The following is a 23,701-nucleotide window of genomic DNA, read 5'->3' on the forward strand; positions in this document are numbered from 1 at the left end:
TCACTGAACAGGTATGCAGTGGCAGGATCACAGTACAGGTATGCAGTGGGCTGAGGGCTCACTGAACAGAACAGGTATGCTGTGGCAGGATCACTGAACAGGTATGCAGTGGCAGGATCACAGTACAGGTATGCAGTGGGCTGAGGGCTCACTGAACAGAACAGTATGCTGTGGCAGGATCACTGAACAGCTATGCAGTGCAGGATCACAGTACAGGTATGCAGTGGGCTGAGAGCTCACTGAACAGAACAGGTATGCTGTGGCAGGATCACTGAACAGGTATGCAGTGGCAGGATCACAGTACAGGTATGCAGTGGGCTGAGGGCTCACTGAACAGAACAGGTATGCTGTGGCAGGATCACTGAACAGCTATGCAGTGGCAGGATCACAGTACAGGTATGCAGTGGGCTGAGGGCTCACTGAACAGAACAGGTATGCTGTGGCAGGATCACTGAACAGCTATGCAGTGGCAGGATCACAGTACAGGTATGCAGTGGGCTGAGGGCTCACTGAACAGAACAGGTATGCTGTGGCAGGATCACTGAACAGCTATGCAGTGGCAGGATCACAGTACAGGTATGCAGTGGGCTGAGGAGCTCACTGAACAGAACAGGTATGCTGTGGCTGGATCACTGAACAGGTATGCAGTGGCAGGATCACAGTACAGGTATGCAGTGGGCTGAGGGCTCACTGAACAGAACAGGTATGCTGTGGCAGGATCACTGAACAGCTATGCAGTGGCAGGATCACAGTACAGGTATGCAGTGGGCTGAGAGCTCACTGAACAGAACAGGTATGCTGTGGCAGGATCACTGAACAGGCTATGCAGTGGCAGGATCACAGTACAGGTATGCAGTGGGCTGAGGGCTCACTGAACAGAACAGGTATGCTGTGGCAGGATCACTGAACAGCTATGCAGTGGCAGGATCACAGTACAGGTATGCAGTGGGCTGAGGGCTCACTGAACAGAACAGGTATGCTGTGGCAGGATCACTGAACAGCTATGCAGTGGCAGGATCACAGTACAGGTATGCAGTGGGCTGAGGGCTCACTGAACAGAACAGGTATGCTGTGGCAGGATCACTGAACAGGTATGCAGTGGCAGGATCACAGTACAGGTATGCAGTGGGCTGAGGGCTCACTGAACAGAACAGGTATGCTGTGGCAGGATCACTGAACAGGTATGCAGTGGCAGGATCACAGTACAGGTATGCAGTGGGCTGAGGGCTCACTGAACAGAACAGGTATGCTGTGGCAGGATCACTGAACAGCTATGCAGTGGCAGGATCACAGTACAGGTATGCAGTGGGCTGAGGGCTCACTGAACAGAACAGGTATGCTGTGGCAGGATCACTGAACAGCTATGCAGTGGCAGGATCACAGTACAGGTATGCAGTGGGCTGAGGGCTCACTGAACAGAACAGGTATGCTGTGGCAGGATCACTGAACAGGTATGCAGTGGCAGGATCACAGTACAGGTATGCAGTGGGCTGAGGGCTCACTGAACAGAACAGGTATGCTGTGGCAGGATCACTGAACAGGTATGCAGTGGCAGGATCACAGTACAGGTATGCAGTGGGCTGAGGAGCTCACTGAACAGAACAGGTATGCTGTGGCAGGATCACTGAACAGGTATGCAGTGGCAGGATCACAGTACAGGTATGCAGTGGGCTGAGGGCTCACTGAACAGAACAGGTATGCTGTGGCAGGATCACTGAACAGCTATGCAGTGGCAGGATCACAGCAGTACAGGTATGCAGTGGGCTGAGGGCTCACTGAACAGAACAGGTATGCTGTGGCAGGATCACTGAACAGCTATGCAGTGGCAGGATCACAGTACAGGTATGCAGTGGGCTGAGGGCTCACTGAACAGAACAGGTATGCTGTGGCAGGATCACTGAACAGCTATGCAGTGGCAGGATCACAGTACAGGTATGCAGTGGGCTGAGAGCTCACTGAACAGAACAGGTATGCTGTGGCAGGATCACTGAACAGGTATGCAGTGGCAGGATCACAGTACAGGTATGCAGTGGGCTGAGGGCTCACTGAACAGAACAGGTATGCTGTGGCAGGATCACTGAACAGCTATGCAGTGGCAGGATCACAGTACAGGTATGCAGTGGGCTGAGAGCTCACTGAACAGAACAGGTATGCTGTGGCAGGATCACTGAACAGGTATGCAGTGGCAGGATCACAGTACAGGTATGCAGTGGGCTGAGGGCTCACTGAACAGAACAGGTATGCTGTGGCAGGATCACTGAACAGCTATGCAGTGGCAGGATCACAGTACAGGTATGCAGTGGGCTGAGGGCTCACTGAACAGAACAGGTATGCTGTGGCAGGATCACTGAACAGCTATGCAGTGGCAGGATCACAGTACAGGTATGCAGTGGGCTGAGGGCTCACTGAACAGAACAGGTATGCTGTGGCAGGATCACTGAACAGGTATGCAGTGGCAGGATCACAGTACAGGTATGCAGTGGGCTGAGGGCTCACTGAACAGAACAGGTATGCTGTGGCAGGATCACTGAACAGGTATGCAGTGGCAGGATCACAGTACAGGTATGCAGTGGGCTGGGGGCTCACTGAACAGAACAGGTATGCTGTGGCAGGATCACTGAACAGCTATGCAGTGGCAGGATCACAGTACAGGTATGCAGTGGGCTGAGGGCTCACTGAACAGAACAGGTATGCTGTGGCAGGATCACTGAACAGCTATGCAGTGGCAGGATCACAGTACAGGTATGCAGTGGGCTGAGGGCTCACTGAACAGAACAGGTATGCTGTGGCAGGATCACTGAACAGGTATGCAGTGGCAGGATCACAGTACAGGTATGCAGTGGGCTGAGGGCTCACTGAACAGAACAGGTATGCTGTGGCAGGATCACTGAACAGGTATGCAGTGGCAGGATCACAGTACAGGTATGCAGTGGGCTGAGAGCTCACTGAACAGAACAGGTATGCTGTGGCAGGATCACTGAACAGGTATGCAGTGGCAGGATCACAGTACAGGTATGCAGTGGGCTGAGGGCTCACTGAACAGAACAGGTATGCTGTGGCAGGATCACTGAACAGCTATGCAGTGGCAGGATCACAGTACAGGTATGCAGTGGGCTGAGGGCTCACTGAACAGAACAGGTATGCTGTGGCAGGATCACTGAACAGCTATGCAGTGGCAGGATCACAGTACAGGTATGCAGTGGGCTGAGGGCTCACTGAACAGAACAGGTATGCAGCCAGGAAGAAGTTAAGCCTAACTAATCTTTCCCTGAGAGACAGTCTGCAGCAGCTCGCCCTACTCTGATGCAGGCACACGAGTGGCCGTAATGGCCGCCGCTGCCTGCCTTATATAAGGGGGGGTGGGGCTCCAGGGGCTAGTGTAGCCTAATTGGCTACACTGGGCCTGCTGACTGTGATGTAGAGGGTCAAAGTTGACCCTCAGGTGCATTATGGGGCGAACCGAACTTCTTCCGCAAAAGGTTCGCGTGCGGTACCCGCACGCGAACCACCTAAGTTCGCGCGAACCCCGTTCGCCGGCGAACCGTTCGGCCCAACTCTATTCAGCTTGAGTTGATGAACAGATGGCCGGACATTCTCCTTCAGGATATTTTGGTAGACAGTAGAATTCATGGTTCCATGTATCACAGCAAGCTTTTCAGGTCCTGAAGCAGCAAAACAACCCCAGACCATCACACTACCACCACCATATTTTACTGTTGGTATGATGTTCTTTTGCTGAAATGCTGTGTTACTTCTACGCCAGATGTAACGGGACACGCACCTTCCAAAAAGTTCAACTTTTGTCTCGTCGGTCCACAAGGTATTTTCCCAAAAGTCTTGGCAATCATTGAGATGTTTTTTAGCTAAATTGAGATGAGCCTTAATGTTCTTTTTGCTTAAAAGTGGTTTGCGCCTTGGATATCTGCCATGCAGGCCGTTTTTGCCCAGTCTCTTTCTTATGGTGGAGTCGTGAACACTGACCTTAATTGAGGCAAGTGAGCCCTGCAGTTCTTTAGATGCTGTCCTGGGGTCTTTTGTGGCCTCTCGGATGAGTTTTCTCTGCGCTCTTGGGGTAATTTTGTTCGGCCGGCCACTCCTGGGAAGGTTCATCACTGTTCCATGTTTTTGCCATTTGTGGATAATGTCTCTCACTGTGGTTTGCTGGAGTCCCAAAGCTTTAGAAATGGCTTTATAACCTTTACCAGACTGATAGATCTCAATTACAGTACTTTTGTTCTCATTTGTTCCTGAATTTCTTTGGATCTTGGCATAATGTCTAGCTTTTGATGTGCTTTTGGTCTACTTCTCTGTGTCAGATAGCTCCTATTTAAGTGATTTCTTGATTAAAACAGGTGTGGCAGTAATCAGGCCTGGGGGTGACTACAGAAATTGAACTCAGGTGTGATAAACCACAGTTAAGTTATTTTTTAACAAGGGGGCAATCACTTTTTCACACAAGGCCATGTAGATTTGTTTTTTTTTCTCACTAAATAATAAAAACCATCATTTAAAACTGCATTTTGTGTTCAATTATGTTATCTCTGACTAATAGTTAACGTTTTTTGATGATCAGAGACATTTAAGTGTGACAAACATGCAAAAGAATAAGAAATCAGGAAGGGGGCAAATAGTTTTTCACACCACTGTAAATGTTATTTGTCTTGTCTTGTCTTGTCTATAATATGTTGGCTCTATATAAATACTTAAAGAAATAAAAAATAAATAAGCATAGAGGATAAAAGGAAAAAGATACTGCACATGGAAGTTGTGCCCAATGACCACTTCTTACTTATCTGGACAAGTGAAACAAGGGAAAGCAGTTTAATGCACAAGGACAGGGCAGGTGATGCAAGTGTTGAGAAACAGATTAGCTTTAAATTGGCAAACATAGAAGTGTTATTGGCAGACAAATTTCTCTCCCTTCCTTGGGGAGGCTGACAGTTGCTACCAACTCTAACACATTGGAACGGAAGCCAAATAACTTTGCTGAATCGGCTTTTAACCCCATCTATCTATATATACTATGGAAAGTGAACACATAGGGCTTGATTCACAAAGCGGTGCTAACAGTTAGCACGCTGGTGAAAAGCCCTTTATCACGCCTAAACTCAGTTTAGGCGTGATAAGTGTAGGTGTGATAAGTTTAGGTGTGATAACTATAGCACCAACTGGGTTAGCACCGCAGTGCACAGCTGATCAAAAGTTTTGCGCTAGCAAAGTCTGGTGCACTTCGCATAGAGTTTAATGGCGCTGCTTTGCATGCGGGACTTTGCGCGATCTAAACATATCTAAACGTATCACACCTAAACTTATCACGGCTGAACTTATCACGCCTAAACTTATCACGCCTAAACTTGATTTTCACCAGCGTGGTGCAATGGTTATCTTTTAGGCGTGCTAACTGGGTTAGCACCACCTTGTGAATCAGGCCCCTAGTCTGTTAACACTGTCTGCATCTTTTTATTATTATGATTTTTTTTAAATGAATTTAATAATTTAAAGGACCATTATCACACAAAAATTTAAAAAAATAAAATACATGTAAACCAATACAAATAAGAAGTATGTTTCTTCCATACATTACTTTTCTCCTATGCTGCTGTTACATACAGTAGTTAGTAGAAATCTGATGGAACTGACAGGTTTTTAACTAGTCAATCTCCTCATGTGGGAATCTCAGTATTTAATTTATTCTTTACAAAAACACTCCCTGGAAGGATCTATACAAAGATGCAGGCCATCCACCCTATCTGTTTGCACATTATTCTGGCAGTTGGACTGAGCAACTGCCAATCAATAAGTGCCTTTGAAAATAAAAAAAACCCTGAGGCCGGTTTCACACTGCCAACCAGCGTTATGGGAGAGCTGCAGAGCAATGAGCACATCACACAGCAACGCTAAAAACAGCCTTTGGGGATTACCATGTTAATGCACAGCAATCTCCCTTCTGGCTGCAGGTCAAGAAGAAAGTGGGCCTCTCTATCTCTAGCACTCACTTCCTGTGGCCGAAATTTGAATTGTATGCAATTGTATTGAAAAAATCTGCTTTTGAACATGAGCGTCGGAACCTGAATGCCAAAAATTTAAAAAACCTGCGTCACCATAAACTTACATGACTTTTGGCTGTGCATCAAATTCACAACTGGTGCAATGCATCGCACCGTGCCAGGTATGAAGTGCCCCATAGACTTTTATAGCCTTAGCATTACCCTGCAGCAAAAACGGGTAACGCAACGTGCCAGCATGAAAGGGGCCTAAGAATCCTCCATGAATAGATGGGCTAGTCCAAACCTGTCAGTTTTGTCAGATTTATGCTACCTACTGTAATGGTACCCATACACGGTACAATAAAATTGTTCAGTGTTCCCGTTTTTTCAACCAAAACGATCGAATTGAATGAAAGTTGAATTGAATCTTTTTTTCAGTTAAGAAAAACTATCAATTATCGAACAATTCTCCTGTTTTTTTGTATATAAAACTCCGACCAGACATGTAAGAAAATCGTTATACTCGATCTAACGGAATAATCAAGCTAAATTATCTAATCGGAAAAATGAAAAATTGTACCATGTATTGGCACCATTAGTGACAGAAACAAGGGAGAAAAGTAATTTATAGCAAATTTTACTCTGGTAGAAATGTACTCTTTATGTATGTGGTTTCATGTATTTTAAATTTTTCAGCATTTGTCTTTTATTAGTCCATTTTCTACCCTGAACTGAAATTATTAATAATATAATTAGTGTTTAGTTTAAATGCACCTGAGGAAGTGTGTTACCCAAAACATGTTGTGGATGTAAACTTGCATGCTCCTCTTATTACAAGATTGTTACAGAAGCTCTTGGAGTGCTGCGTTCATTTGTCATAATTTTAGTTGAAATGCATTTGCTACACATTTGCATGGAAGTTTAATACAAAGCAATAGCCTTGCCGCTTTATTGTTAAATGTGTATGCTGTAAATATTACTATATGCTTTGGGAATTTTCACTCCAGTTTCCTGACAGGTTCAGATGTATTCACATTTTTTTATTGATTAAATGGTGCTCTGTGCATTGTATACATATTGCATTACATGCGTAAGGGGGAAAAATGTGTCATATTATTTGACACGGCCAAAGGGCTAATAGGGCTGATTTATGTGTTGTGTACCCGTCTCTGTATACTGCCTTATTTTCATGTTCTCTCCTTCTCAATAAATGATCTGACATTAATTCTCTTCCTTTCACTTGCAGTGAACAGGTAAGCCCCTTAAAGTAATATATGGGGATAATAAGGCCTGGAGAGCCTTTTAGTTCCTAAAATGACAGTACATATACTATATACCAGTTGTCTGTTGATTTTGGGCTCTTGGTGGTACCAATAGTTAGAATACCAGTAAGGTACTATTAACAAAATTCTACCATCAGCTTTTAGCAAGAAGTTTTGAATCAGGATGATACCATTTATTGCTTAGCTTAGAGATAAATAAAAAGTGATTTTTCGGTTAATTATAAACTTTCATCTGACTTGGTTCCTGCATACACTTTCAAAATGTAAAAAACAGAGCTTATATATACTGACATAAAGAAGAGAAACATTCTTTAGCAGACATAAATAAATGTAATTAGATGCCTTCATTGTCACTTAAGGAGGCTTTCACAGGCATCCTGGTAAAATAGATTAGAGTAACAGTTTCCCAAAACGTAACATAAAATACACTCTAGTGATGGAGAGACATTGTAAATCCCAAATTCAAATGTGACTGGGCTGACTACATACTGTACCCCATTAGTTCTAAGTTCTTCAAGAGAATTGTGGCATTTAAAACCATCTTCCCAGCATATTAAATAAGATAAAATGAATACTGACAGTAAAAAACATCTTACTTGCATACAAAACAAAAAAATAATAATATTTATGTCATTTAAAACCCATTGTACCAGCACAAGATGTTAGAGTACTTGTTTAAACCTTCTTCTACAGTTTTGAACCAATGTATACATTTCATTTCTTGTGTTAGTCTCTGTGTATCCGATTTGAAGTCACTATTATCAGCTTTTGTTATCCCTCCTCCTACCTGCACTTCACACCAACAACCATTTTTGGCTACCACTAACCCACCCCTGCCTATACCTATTAATTACCCCTACCTAAGATTTTGAACCAATATATCTTCTGACTAAAGGTTTAAAGAGACACTGAAGCAAAAACAAAAATTAATGATATAATGAATTGTATGTGTAGTATGGAAAATTAATAGAACACTAGCCGACCCGCGGCGTAGCATACGCCACATAAGAGGGTAGAGGGCAGGAAGGGGGTATTGGGCACAATGGCGGGGAGGGGGGTTGTACCCCCCTCAATTGGGTCCCCCATGTGTGCTCTACCTCCAGCTTAAGCTCAGCAGGAACCCCCCTCACCTGGGTCCCTCATGTGCACTCCCCCTCCAGCTTAAGCACAGTAGCAGCCACCACTATTAGTAAGAGGCAGCGGGCGGGGATGACTCACCTCTTCCGTGTTCCATCGTGCGTTCCACTGTTGTCACTTCCTGCAATGCCGCACACTGTATTGGTGTAATTTGCCTTTTTAAAACAGAAGGAAATCTGCAATAATTCAGCTATAAGTGAACATTTGTGGTTACCCACAATGCACTGCTACTAAATATGCAAATTACCCCTTTTCCCCCTTGGTAAGTCAAGCAAGCATCCAGATCCACTGGTGTATAGCAAGCATATAGCTTTAAATTTTACACAGCCATATCAAACCCACATGTGACAGCCTGTTTCAGACTTTTGGTCCTCATCAGTACATGGCAGGGATTGATAAGGCTGTATGGGATTGGGCTTGGACCAGTACAACAGAGTAACAAAGCAGCTCAGGGTGACCCAAACCACTCAGAATGTATAGGGGGATAAAAGGGACCAAAAAGACCTCCTACTAAAATAAGCAAAGCTTGGTGTAATTTGCCTTCCTAAAACAGAAGGAAATATGCAATAATTCAGCTATAAGTGAACATTTGTGGTTACCCACAATGCACTGCTACTAAATATGCTAATAATTCCTTTTCACCCTTAGTAAGCAAAGCAAGCATCCAGAACAACTGATGTATAGCAAGCGTATAGCTTTAAATTTTACACAGCCATATCAAACCCACATGTGACAGCCTGTTTCAGAGTTTTAGTCCTCATCAATACATGGCAAAGATTGATAAGACTGTATGAGATAGGGCTTGGACCAGTACAAAAGAGTAACCAAGCAGCTCAGGGTGACCCAAACCACTCGGAATGTATAAGTGGATAAAAGGGACCAAAAAGACCTTCTACTAAAAAAAATCAAAGCTTGGTGTAATTTGCCTTCTTAAAACAGAAGAAAATCTGCAATAATTCAGCTATAAGTGAACATTTGTGATTACCCACAATGCACCGCTACTAAACATGCAAATAATTCCTTTTCACCCTTGGTAAGTTAAGCAAGCCTATAGCTTTAAAGGTAACCTTAAGTGTGGCAAAAAAAAATGACATTTACTCACCTGGGGCTTCCCTCAGCCCTCTGCAGCCGATCGGTGCCCTCGTCGTGTCTCGGAGATCCTCCCGTCCTCGCCGGCGACCACTTACGGTTTGGCCGTCACCAGCCGACAGGCATGGGAACGCGAGTGATTCTTCACGTTCCCAGCCATAATATCACCCCCTATGCGAGTGATTCTTCGCATTCCCAGCCATAATATTGCCCCCTATGCTGCTATTGCAGCCTCCTGGCCGCAATAGCAGCTCAGGGGGCGATATTGTGGCTGGGAACGCGAAGAATCACTCATGTTCCCATGCCTGTCGGGTCCTGACGGCGAGGACAGGAGGATCTCCAAGACACAGCAAGGCCACCGATCAGCTGCAGGGGGCTGAGGGAAGACCCAGGTGAGTAAATGTCATTTTTTTTTACCACACTTAAGGTTACCTTTAAGTTTTACACAGTCATATCAAACCCACATGTGACAGCCTATTTCAGACATTTGGTCCTCATCAATCTATAGCAGGGATTGATATGGCTGTATGAGATAGGGCTTGGACCAGTACAACAGAGTAACCAAGCAGCTCAGGGTGACCCAAACTACTAAGAATGTATAGGAGGATAAAAGGGACCAAAAAGCCCTCCTACTAAAAAAAGCAAAGCTTGGTGTAATTTTCCTTCTTAAAACAGAAGCAAATCTACAATAATTCAGCTATAAGTGAACATTTGTGGTTACCCACAATGCACTGCTACTGAATATGCAAATTATCCCTCTTTGCCCTTGGTTTGATATGACACTACTTCTTCTTCTTGCTTGGACCAGCCCGTTCTTCTTGCTTGGACCGGCCCTGGGGACAGGGTGCTACTTCTTCTTCTTGCTTGAAGGTTGAGGCACTTACTCTATTATATATATAGATTAGTAGCAAAGGGAATATTCTCATATTTTTATTTTCAGTTATATAGTGTTTTTTTTATAACATTGCATAATTCTCTAATAGTTGCAGTTTACACACTACTCAGCATTCTAAATGATTTTACAGAGCAGCCTAATGAACGTTTGATCTGTCCTTTGCAGGAAAAAAAAAAGATACAGTTAGAGACACGAGATAATAAGCTTCAGAAGACAGAGTTCTCTGCAACTTTGAAAGTTGTGGATCTCAATGGCTCTTTTGCATAGATAGCAACTGGAGTTTCTTAACTCTTCCTATATTGTAAACAATATAAGTATTATGTCTCTGCTCCTAATGTTTTATTTCTTAGCTGTACTACACAACCAATTCATTATATCATGTATTTTTTTCCCTTCAGTGTCTCTTTAAATGGCTCATTTCATCACATGTGAATTTGGACGTGGTAAAGCAGCCTATTGAGGCTACCCCCCGATTTGTAGGAAGGGGAAAGAAACGGACAGTTAGCAAATCCCTATAGCCATACCTGACACAGACAGAGGTACTCAGATGCATTCTAGCATTACAGAAAGGGACGGCTTGCATCTCTAAGATGCACAGTGGCTCAAGTGAAAGTGAGCCCTAAAGGTGCCTATGTTTACATGATTTTAATTGACACAGAATCAATATTTGATTTCAGTGCATGCATTAACACTGGTACAAAAAAAAAGAGCCACATGTTCAATCAATGAACGAGAATTGCAGTGTGTGGGCCACTAGTCTATTTTTAGTGGAGTTGACTAGAAGGAAGAGCCACTGTATTAAGTCTCTTCTAACTGAAGCTTGACAAGCACATAGTTCAAGCCTCCATCTAAAAGAAGGTTTACTCATGCTACTGTAGTGTTCACACTGGGAGTAAGAAGTATATAAGCAGCAACAGCCAGTCTAAAGCTGGGAGACCATCAACATCTGTTGGAACAGACATTTTACATTTTAATTGCAATAACTAAAAAATATTTTTTTGACAAAAATAGATTGCATTAAAATATAAAATACATTGCTAAATAGGTATTCAGAAAAAATATACCTAAATTAAGGCTTTATCAAAGCATAAATAGGTAGACATAGGTGACAAACGGGGTTACTTACAGTAAGAACGGTAAAGTTGTTGTGCAGAGAGTGCATGTGAATTTTAGCATTACTTATAGCGACTGGCAAGGCAGCATGTGTGGTACAGTTAGTGCGACCCATCCTATCTAGGTAAAGTGGGCATTGTTAGAGCAGTGATGGGCCGAAATGTCGCATATGTGAAATTTTGCATCGAATTTCGCAATTACGCAACGTAATCGTAATGCAAAATATCAGGGAAAATGGTAAGTCAGTTTGTATGTAATAGTAATATTTCACATAATTATTTGCGTAATTTTTGCGAAATTTTGCATAATTTTGTGCCAACTTTACTGGTTAATAGCAAAGCCCACACACAGTACATGCTAGTGATACCAAAATTGCTACATATGTTAAAAATAGTGGGTTCAAGTAAAACAATTTTTTTTCAAAAAGACCTTGTAGTTTTTGAGAAAATTGATTTACAAAATGCATTTTTTTTAAGTTTAAAAACCGTTTTTCTTTGCATTTTTAAATAGATTTTTTTCAAAAACTACAAGGTCTTTTGGGAAAATTTGTTGTTTTTTTTTACTTGTACCCACTATTGTCCTTAACATATGTAGCAATTGTGGTAGCATTACCATATATGTGCCATATGTGCTATTCACTGCCAAGTCGTCACAAAATTATGCTAAAATTACGCAAAATTGTATGCAAAATTACAAATAACTATACAAAATCAACTGAATGTACAAATCGTAATTACGTATAGGTGAAATTACAAACATTTATGCAAAAATTTGCATAATCATAATTATTTGATTATGATCATCATTATGTTAGAGTAACGCACACTATGCAATTGATGTAATGCTCATTATCTTAGCAATTTTAACGTTACCTAGGTAACAAAAATCAAGCTAATTATGCAGTACAGACTTTTCCATTGTCACTCTAAGGCCAGGGTCACACTTAACAGAATTACAGGGGTTTTTCCACTATGTGCTATGTCGAAAAGCATGCAATTTTGACCCTGGCCTAAGTAATAGTAAAACTTCCGTGCGCATAACAATTTTACTATATTTTTCTGCATATTCCCCAAAAATCTCCACAATGCTGTCAATTATTGATGAATACAATTTTTGCATAATTGTAATTTTGCTCTGTAATTTTCAATTACGAAGCAAAATCAAAATGTGAAAATTCAAGTAAATTCATAATTAATTTTGTTTCTAAATGTAATCAGGAACTGTAATTTCACAATTTTGCATAATTTTCACATAATTTTGTGCTGAATTTAGTGCTTAATAGCAAAGCACCATACATACTATCATCAATGACATTGCTGGTATGTTCAGGAGAAGGATGGAAACAGGGCAAAAAAAACCTCCTGTAGTTTTTGAGAAGATCGATTTAAAAAAACATTTTTTTCCTTTGCATTTTTAAAATTTTATGCAATTTTCTCAAAAATGACACAGTATTTTTTGAAAAACTATTTTTTTGCTTTGCTCCCACCCTTCTCCTTAAAGTGGATCTGAGGTGAACTTTTACACATTGCATACTTGTGTTCCTTTCCTATTGTTTATAGGGCATTCCTCAAGCCAAATACTTTTTTGTTTTTGTTTTAATACTCTAATTCCCTATAAACTAAATAAACTGGGAGCTCAGTCTGGGCAGGAGAAGGGGGAGATGTTATTAATCATTGATTTCAGAGGCAGAGGGGAGGAGGGAGGAGGAGGGGGGGATTAGGCTGATGGCTCAAGAGACAGATAAGCCTGCCTCTGTGTAATGTTTACAAACAACATGGCTGCTGTCATTGTATCACAGAAATAAATAATCATATTCTATTGAAGCTGTTTGCAGCTAGATTTGCTGTGTAAACCATCTAAACTTTAGATAAGATATATAGACAAGTTACTTTTTATAGTTAGTTTTTCATCTCGGATCCGCTTTAACATACGTTGACATTTTGGTGATAAATGCATGTATGGGGGCTTTGCTATTAACCACTAAAGTCAGCACAAAACGACCCAAAAATTGCGTGAAATTACGAATGGATTACACGAAATCAGAACCCTAATTATGTACGGATGTAATGTAATAAGCAGTAATTAGTAGATTACGATCATCACTACTGTAAATGGAAGCATTCAAGATGACACTTTTTTTCTAAAATCTTAATGCTTTATTTATCCCAAACAAAAGTTGGTGAGTCCTGATTCAAGTCGTTCCATGCTAATACTAAAGAGTGCTTTAAGTTTTAGGAAGCATGGCATGTATTTTTACATGATAATAATTATAATAATTGTTTTACACCTAAATACACTCCTTGCGGGAAAGTAATTTAGGCTAGAAGAAGTTAAATAATTGCTCTTGTTAAAAATAAAATCTACTGTAGGGAAGTAATGAATTTCACCCTCTGCATGAAGCGACACCAAATAAAATACACAGTGACACCGCTGGACACCATGACCTAGCAACTTGCTAGAGACCTAGCTTTAAATCTTGATGTCTGCTCATTCAGCTAAAAATCCATTCCTGTCTTCTAAAGTGTTCAGCAAGCTCAACTGAATGAATGGTCACAAAACTCAATAAAAATCCTACTATTAAATGAAAAGTTTTGAAAGAACATTTTGTTTCAAATCATAATAACAGATATGCTGCTGCTGCAACTACTACTATTACGGCTGCAGTTTCTGAAACTACTGCTAGTACCAGTGTTGTTGTTTGCAAATTTTTTACCAAAGCCAATTTCACATTGAAAATGCTACGTACAATTTTGAGAAATGTTCTTGAAAATAGGCTTATATTTTCACATTTTTGCGTTTTTTGCAAAAGTGTAAAAAATCATTAGTTTTACCACAAAAAAAGAAATCATAAAAAGCTTGACCATGCAGAAGAACGATATTTTTACCATAACAATTTTTACCGCAAAAATCAATCTTTTTACCATAAAACTATTTTAGAAATCGCAAAAAAAAAAAAACCCACAAAAAATATCAAAATGATTTTTTCAATGGATTTTTCACTCGAAAATCGAAACCAACATTATTTTCGTGAAAATGAATGCAAAAAGGATTTTGGCATTTTCGCTCATCACTGGCTACTACTGCTGCTGCTACTACTCACTGCCTGTTCATCACCCCCCCCCCCCCCCCAAATGATTCACAAAACTTCTCTTGTGAATTATCTCTCCTCATCTATCTTCACCATCTCCTCTCCTTATCTGTCTTAATGTACAGTTTTTTTGCTCATGATTTATCTGTTCTTATCCATTTTATTTCATGAATTTATGAATTCTCTTTCCCATATAGTTGAGACAAAAATGAAAGCAAGTGTGAAATCGGGAGGGGGTGGGGGGTAGTAACATTAAACACATACCACAGTAGTTTAAAAGCCTCTGGATGACCCAGGAGATTCCTGGAACCTTGTCAAGCTCACCGTTCCAGCACAGGGTCCTTCTTCTCCTTCAGGCCTTGCTGCTAGCCATGGATAAGTACATCTAGACTAATCGTCTGGACTGGGCATGTGTTAGTAAGGCCCAGTCCTCTATGCAGGAGTGTCTTGTTCTACTGGGCATATGTGAACCATACTTATGCATATCTGGTCCAGATGCTCATCCACAGCAGGAGCACAATCACAAGATACTGATTCAACAAGTTTAGAGGGATCCCAACTGCTTAAGGATCGCGTAACGACAATAGGCGTCAAGTGTTGGGGCGGGGTTTAGCAGCAGATTGCGTTCGCTGATGCACGCACATCTCCGCTCTGTCATCAGTCTCTTAGTGGTGATTGCCACTAGGAGAGTGTTAGGCAGCGAAACCGCCATCTATTTACATAGTACAGCACTGCGATCTACATCAGCACTGTACTGGGGACAGCCATGTGACATGGCTGTCCCCTGGAGATGCACAAGAGGCTGATGCCTATGACAGCCGATCACTGTCATTGGCTGGCAGGGGGAAGGAGGGAGGAAGGGGAAAAAATAATTTTAAAAGTACATTTTATGAAAAAAATTAGAAATAAAAAACTAAACATCCTGCAGCAGCAATCAGAGCCAACCAACAGAAAGCTCTGTTGGTGGGCAGAAAGGGGGGATTCATTTGTGTGAGTAACTGTTAGGCATAAAATAAAAAATCAATTCTCCATTATATGGGAGGTGGGCGGGCAGACATACTAAATCAGAAAGAGGAGAGGAAACCGAGTAAGGAAGGAAATGACATCAGGATTGGCTTCAGACACAGGGATTCCAAAATGGAAACTAACAGAATTTTCTTTATTTACTATATAAAACTCACTGAAATGTGGACAGTGCAATACATACGTTATATATGTAAAGAAAGTATTTATCTACTAATATACCTGTTTTTTTCTGAGATAGTATGGCTAACAGCTCCTCTTTAATTTATACAGTTTACACATTGCAGCTTACCTTTGTAGTTCACCTTAAAGCCAATTGAGCCAATGCTGTCATCAGTTTGCAAGTGAAGCCACATTTGGTTGCTCATGCTGACAATTAAGTCTGGAACAAAGCTTCCTGTTAACCTGTTGTAAAATGGAAGTGAGAATGAAATCACATGTTATCCATTTTCTGAACATATCACTCTTAGCTACAATGCAGAGGCCAAGCAAGTCGAAGAGATTGCTTGTTCTTCGTGGGTTTCATCATTCACCATGGTAACAATCTCTGTGTTGGAGAGATAATGAGATTTCTAGGTACTGTCACCTACACAGGATGCTAATGAAAGTTCTATGCTCTCTCTGGGTTGCCTTGGCCTGTTTTCAGTGCCTTTAGCCAACAAGATGCAGGAGTTTAATGTAAGACACCAATTTTTCATTTGCAACTGCTAATGCCTCAACAAACTAAGAGACTGCCATATGACAATTTGGCTAATATGCAATTATTTTTTTCTCTTGAGTTTTTTCCTAGGAGAATTTTTTTTCATCTTCTATTTAAAATAACTTTTCAGCACAAGGCATTTTATTAACATATTTTTTTGTTTCTTTTTTTTTTGTTTCTTTTTTTTTTTGTTAAAGGACAACAGAAGTGACATGTGACATGTTGAGATAGACATGTGTGTGTACAGTGCATAGCACACACATAACCAGGCAGTGTTGCTTGTTTTCTTTCTCTGCCTGAAAGAATTGAACATCAGGTATGAAAGTGACAGTTTCTGACCAGGTCGGGACTGGGTCAGACTATAGCATAACCATCACTGATAAGTAATTACAGCCATAAAACATTTTCCTGTCAGTAAATGGCTTCTTAGAGCAGGAACGAGATACAAAGAGCCAATAATTCATAGATTTGAGCTCTAGCATACTTCAGTGAAGGTGTCATTGAGCAGAGACAATGAAATAGTGAAAACTGAAAAACTAGATTCAAATTTAAAATAAAATCGTGGGATATCTTAAAAATCCATTTTTAGGAGAAGGAGGATAGATACAATTGTTTTTCACATCAGTTTATTTTCACCTCGGATGTCCTTTAAAAAATATTATACGTTTTAAAAAAAAACACCTAGGAGAAAACTCGAGGAGAAAAAGTTAATTACATATTGGCCTTTGTATGGATTTCGAAAACATTGCCATGACAGAGCATTGTCACAGGAGATGCGGGTGGTCAAACATAGAAGAGTAAATAATGCATAAACTATTTTCTTTAAAAGGTGGAGAAAATAACATTTGGGAGAAAAGTGCTATACAAATGTTGCAATTATTGTTTTTAATGATGTTGACACAATCACAATGAATCTTTTTGTGCATGAGTTGTTGAATTGTTTTCAGGATTTGATTGGTCCATTTTCAAGGTGCATCAACTCAGAATTATTTGCATCTTTAGTTACAAATACACTAAAATGGCTACCTATCTAACTATTTATATATACTCAGTATGGCCTGAATGACCTAGTTAATAGTTTGTAATCCAACATTCAAATATTTTAACAGATCCAGGCCAAGCATGCTGGATCACTTATATTGCAGACTAAGAACCTTAAAGGGATACTGTAGGGGGTCGGGGGAAAATGAGTTGAACTTACCCAGGGCTTCTAATGGTCCCCCACAGACATCCTGTGCCCACGCAGCCACTCCCCAATGCTCTGGCCCCGCCTCTGGTTCACTTTTGGAATTTCAGACTTTAAAGTCTGAAAACCACTGCGCTAGCATTGCCGTGTCCTCACTCGTGCTGATGTCACCAAGAGCGTACTACGCAGGCCAAGTATGGTCTGTGTCTGCGCCGTGCACTCCTGGTGACATCAGGGGAAGCGAGAACACGGCAACCCAGGAGCAGTGGTTTTCAGACTAAAATCTGAAATTCCAGAAGTGAACTGGAGGTGGGGCCGGAGCATCGGTGAGTGGCTGCGCGGGCACAGGATGTCTGTGGAGACAATTAGAAGCCCCGGGTAAGTTCAACTCATTTTCCCCCAACGCGTAGTTGACTCTGCAATACATACGTCAACTACGCGCAGCGGGCGAAGCTTCGAATAGGAGTACTACGACTATGCGGAAATACGTACGCAATGTTTTTAAACTTCGTCTATGAACTACGATGCGTAGTTGCGGACTACGACGCATAGATTCGCACTGGCGTAGTTTACGAGCAACCCTGGTTGTATGCTGTTCTACAACCTGAGATAATCTAAGCAAATCAAAGACAATGCCTACCAACCCTCCTGCCCTAGAGAACAGTAGTAGTTCAAGGAACCCAGATGATTATAGTTTAATGTCTGCCCTGGAAATGGTAATGAGGATTTTGATTCTTTAAACTTTCAGAAGCATATACGGTATATAGTGGCATGGCTATAAAAAGGAATATTATAGCAATGCTGGCTCTAGAAAATATAGCCACTGTCTGAATAGGAAAATCATTCATAAACTAACTAAATTCTGTTTGGTCTAAAGGGGTGTTGCAGCCACCAAAAATCAATTGGTCATAGTCTATAGATAGAAAAAAATGGTATGTGCCTCTGTGAAAACTATAACAATAATGGCCTGGCCAGATGTAATTAAGATACTCCAATAACTAATCATTTTTTAAGTAATTTTACAAGATTTATCATTACTTTTACAGAAAATATGATTCTATCCATGTGTAGGTGAAATCCCTAGTAGTGTTGTGCGCTACTCGTAGCTACTCGTAATAGAAATCTAAATTAGACAGCGCTGCCCGCAGCAGAGGGGGGTTAACTTACCCATGCTGCTGCCTTAGCTGAAGTGCTCCAGTTGTGTTCCATGCCATGTTCTACGTCGCTCCTATGGTTCCTCCTTCAACGCGGAAGAAGGAAGCATGGGAGTGACATGGAAGTTGAACGCAGAGTGGAATGGGAGTAGTAATGGGAGTGCACTGACTATGGGGGTGGCATGGGTAAGTTAACCCCCCCCCCCCCCCTTCCTGCCATGGACAGCGCTATCTAATTTAAATTTTGATTACAAGTAGCTAGTAGTACTCTTAGCTACCCGTAGTTCACAACACTGATCCCTAGGTTGGGCCATTATCTTAATACATGTAAAATAAAATTGCATTACTCAGCATTATACAGAGTTTTGCCCATGGCACATCTGTACTTTCTGAATTAAAATAACTGAAAGTATATGGCTTACTTAATCCTCTAGCCCCATTTCCTGTTTATATGACAATGGCATTGTCATTTTAATAATGGGCAGCTGTCCAAACTCCTTCCACATCCCACTCTTATTTCCTCCAACTGTTCACTCTTCTGGGAATTTAACTTTTGGCTTCCATGTGTAAACCAGGCACCTGCTGCACTACAAAGCTCAGCTATGTAATAGCAATGTACTGGAACCCAATTTATACACTGTAGCCAGTGCACCAATCATACACCTGGTACTACTCAGCTACTACTTTTTTAATATGCCTACCATTAAAGGGAACCCGACCGGAGAGGGATTGGGAGGCTGACATGTTTATTTGCTTTTAAATAATGCACATTGCCTGCCTGTGCATTGCCTTTGAATACACAGTTTTTTTGTCACTACTGCTATAAAGTCCATTTCATAAACAACTCAGTTTTAATAAATAAAAATGTGAACTATTAAGACACTCTATAATACATTTTTACTCACTCTTGCAAAACAGTTTTCGGGTCTCCAACTTCTCCTCCATCTCCAATCGCCAGTGTGTCGTAGCCTATTTCGAGGTCAAATTCTTCAAAGTTGATCTGGATCACCTGAAATTCAAATAACATATTGTTAAGCAACTCGAAATCCTGCTCAAACTAGGGACCTTATGCTTACTTTAAAACGTAAAAAATGGTGCTCAGTAGAAAAATGAAAAGGAACAAAATACAAGATAAGATGAATTATTAAAATACATTCGTTGAGTTAACTGAGCTTTAGAATTAACGCTATGTGCCAAAAGATAGTAAGGTAACATGAAACATGGAGTATTACCCGCCATCATATAAACTTTAATAGCTTAAAGATTGAAATTGGTATTAGCAACGAATTAAAATAATCGGGTTCTCCTATGTCGGGTTCTCCTAAGTTGGGTTCTCTAACTACAGTATATGGGCATGCAAAAAAAAAAAAAAAAAACTTTCACCAAATGCTTTGAAGTCTATGGGTAGGAAAAAGCACATTTTCAAAAAAGTTCTCACTTTTACAATATGCCTATCTTGCACAAATCAATTATACGTTTGTGAAAATATGGAGTCAAGGAAAAATGCTAATATTAATTTTAAAATAAATGACTTAGTGAAAAACTCAAGCTCATATTGGTTGTAGTGCTAGAGTTGGTTTGCATGAGGATATAGAAAGTTGCTACTATATGACATTAAAATGTCAAAAATAGAAATGGTCAATAGAAAGCTATTTTAGTAATGTAACGTTTTTAGAAACCGTTAATCTAAGGGAAAATTCCACGTGTCTTGCATTTCCAAATCCCACACTGGCACCTGTTACAATGTAACTAACTACACATGGAATTCTCTCTAGGCCGTGTCATGAATGGATATGAGGAATCCCATCCATAATGCAAAATAGTGCAGCATGCCGTATAAATTCATGCACATTTTCCCCTGTAAGTGATTTGGGTGGCAACCTATTGATTTCCGAACTATATCTGCAGAAACGCTGCAAATTCACAGCAATGGAAATGGGCCCTTGGTGCACACTATATGAAGGTTTGGCATTGGGCCAATCAAATTACCTTCCTACTGATTTACCTTGACCCAATGACAAGCTGCATAAAATTTGAATTAAATTTGTGCACTAAGGACCTGAACACACGAACGTGCTTGTGGCTACTCTTCGGTAACACATAAATGTTACAGATGCTAAAAAGCATTGTAAGGACTGGCAGATCTCTCGTCTTTCTTCCGTCTTTATGCCCCAATCTGACACCATGCTCTTCAACTAAAGACAAGTTCCACATGAACGGGAGACAACGTTACGCCTGCCCGACTAGGATTACCCCCAGGACTTCAGTGTGCATAGGAACTGAGGCTTGGAAGACTCAAGTACCACCAGAACTCACTGAGCGGAGTTGTGGGCCATTATCACTGTCGGCAAGTGAGAAGTCATAAATACACAGACAATACCAGGTACAAGGGATGAGAAAGATGGAGAAGAAATAGAGTAGTCAGAATCCAGGCAATAGTCACAACAGAAGATCAGTAGCAATCAAAGCACACCCAGCAGCTAGTGTAACTAACACTATCACAGGCAATGAATGAGAGGCAGGAGCAGCCTATATACCACAGTGAACCAATCACATCAGACCACACCTCCCAAAAAGCCAACCAGAAACTACTTCCTGCACACCATTCATGACATAGCAATGAGATAGTTAATCATTAGCTGTCAGCATCTGAAATGTAATGCATAGGAGGAATGAGTGATCATGCATTTCCACGTCATAGAGTGGACCACATGTGTAGCCAGGGCCGAGCCTGGGCGGGCGCTGCGGGTGCAAGGCACCCAGGCGCCTGCCTCTGAGAGGCGCCGCCCGGCCGCCGCTCTCCCTCTGTTGCCGCCGCTCCCTCCCTCCAGCCGCCGGCGCCGCCGCGTCAGACCTCGATCAGGCGGGTGGGCGCTAGGACCTAGCACGCCGCACTGATATGCGGAAGTGACATCACTTCCGCATATAGAGCGGGTGCGTCCGGCGCCCTCTTACTGGTCGGGTCACCCGCTGATTGAGGTCTGAAGCTGCTTCAAGGTGAGGGGGAGCGGTGGCGGCAGCGGCAGCAGCAGCAGCAGCGGCGGTGGGAGGGGAGCGTTGGGTGCGCTCCTGTCACTCACTACCTAAACGAGGACCCTATACACCCTGGCTACATATACTGGTCACATATACCCCCTGGCTACATATACTGATCACATATACCCCCTGGCTACATATACTGGGCACATATTACCCCCTGGCTACATATCCTGGGCACATATTACCCCCTGGCTACATATCCTGGGCACATAATACCCCCTGGCTACATATCCTGGGCACATAATACCCCCTGGCTACATATCCTGGGCACATAATACCCCCTGGCTACATATCCTGGGCACATAATACCCCCTGGCTACATATCCTGGGCACATAATACCCCCTGGCTACATATCCTGGGCACATAATACCCCCTGGCTACATATCCTGGGCACATATACCCCCTGGCTACATATCCTGGGCACATATACCCCCTGGCTACATATCCTGGGCACATATACCCCCTGGCTACATATCCTGGGCACATATACCCCCTGGCTACATATCCTGGGCACATATACCCCCTGGCTACATATCCTGGGCACATATACCCCCTGGCTACATATCCTGGGCACATATACCCCCTGGCTACATATCCTGGGCACATATACCCCCTGGCTACATATCTTGGGCACATATACCCCCTGGCTACATATCCAGGGCACATATACCCCCTGGCTACATATCCTGGGCACATATACCCCCTGGCTACATATCCTGGGCACATATACCCCCTGGCTACATATCCTGGGCACATATACCCCCTGGCTACATATCCTGGGCACATATACCCCCTGGCTACATATACTGGGCACATATACCCCCTGGCTACATATCCTGGGCTCATATACCCCCTGGCTACATATCCTGGGCACATATACCCCCTGGCTACATATCCTGGGCACATATACCCCCTGGCTACATATCCTTGGCACATATACCCCTACCTACATATCCTGGGGACATATATCCCCGGCTATATATTCTGGGGACACTGGCTGTATGTCATTATGTGCATTTGCTGGATAAAAGCTGTCTTATTATGTGCATTTGCTGGTGAAAAGCTGTCTTATTATGTGCATTTGCTGGTGAAAAGCAGTCTTTTGTTATGTGCATTTGCTGGTGAAAAGCAGTCTCTTATGTGCATTTGCTGGTGAAAAACAGTCTCTTGTTATGTGCATTTGCTGGTAAAAAGCAGTCTCTTGTTATGTGCATTTGCTGGTGAAAAGCAGTCTATTGTTATGTGCATTTGCTGGTGAAAAGCAGTCTCTTGTTATGTGCATTTGCTGGTGAAAAGCAGTCTCTTGTTATGTGCATTTACTGGTGAAAAGCGGTCTCTTGTTATGTGCATTTGCTGGTGAAAAGCAGTCTCTTGTTATGTGCATTTGCTGGTGAAAAGCAGTCTCTTGTTATGTGCATTTGCTGGTGAAAAGCAGTCTCTTGTTATGTGCATTTACTGGTGAAAAGCCGTCTCTTGTTATGTGCATTTAGTGGGGAAATTTTGTCAGTAAAAATAATCTTTTGTCAGTAAATTTTTAGGTATTTGTCAGTAAAAAATAATGTGAAAGGTTGGCAACACTGGCAGGCTGTGTGGCGCAACGGGAAAGATACAGGCAGCCCACCTTGGGCTTGGCAGGGGGGAGGAGCCGACGTTAGCGAGAGTAGGGTGGCCGCAGGCAGCCATAAATACGCAGTGTGTGACTGCGTCACACTCGCAGAGCCTCTCAGCCTGAGTCAGTCCAGAGACTAGCAGACTCGCAGGAAGCCAAAGCCAGCCAGGAGCAAGCCCATGGAAGAGGGGTAGGAATGGGGTATCACATGCATGCGTAAAGAGGTGGAAGGTGTGGGTGTGATTAGGCAGGACATGGGTGTGGTTATGTGGTTGGGCGCGGTTAATTTAACCACTCCCATAGGCGCCAGAGAAAATCTTGCACCCAGGTGCCAGGCACCCCAGGCTCACCCCTGTGTGTAGCTTTCTGCAAGTGTACAGGACTTCAAGAAACTCCA

General features: G+C 42.1%; 1 protein-coding gene across 1 annotated transcript in view; it reads right to left on the reverse strand.

Annotated features, from left to right (window-relative positions):
* The window catches only part of CSMD3 (CUB and Sushi multiple domains 3), a 1,539,978-nt gene that overhangs the window by 707,168 nt on the left and 809,109 nt on the right, over positions 1-23,701 (reverse strand). Inside the window, exons 13-14 of the mRNA XM_068237930.1 lie at positions 19,561-19,664; positions 15,908-16,020 (exon numbers count right to left, since the gene is read on the reverse strand). Coding sequence (XP_068094031.1) covers positions 15,908-16,020; positions 19,561-19,664 — 217 coding nt within the window. The remainder of the gene's footprint in view (positions 1-15,907; positions 16,021-19,560; positions 19,665-23,701) is intronic.

The sequence above is a fragment of the Hyperolius riggenbachi genome, chromosome 5, assembly GCF_040937935.1.
Source record: "Hyperolius riggenbachi isolate aHypRig1 chromosome 5, aHypRig1.pri, whole genome shotgun sequence".
Classification (NCBI taxonomy): domain Eukaryota; kingdom Metazoa; phylum Chordata; class Amphibia; order Anura; family Hyperoliidae; genus Hyperolius; species Hyperolius riggenbachi.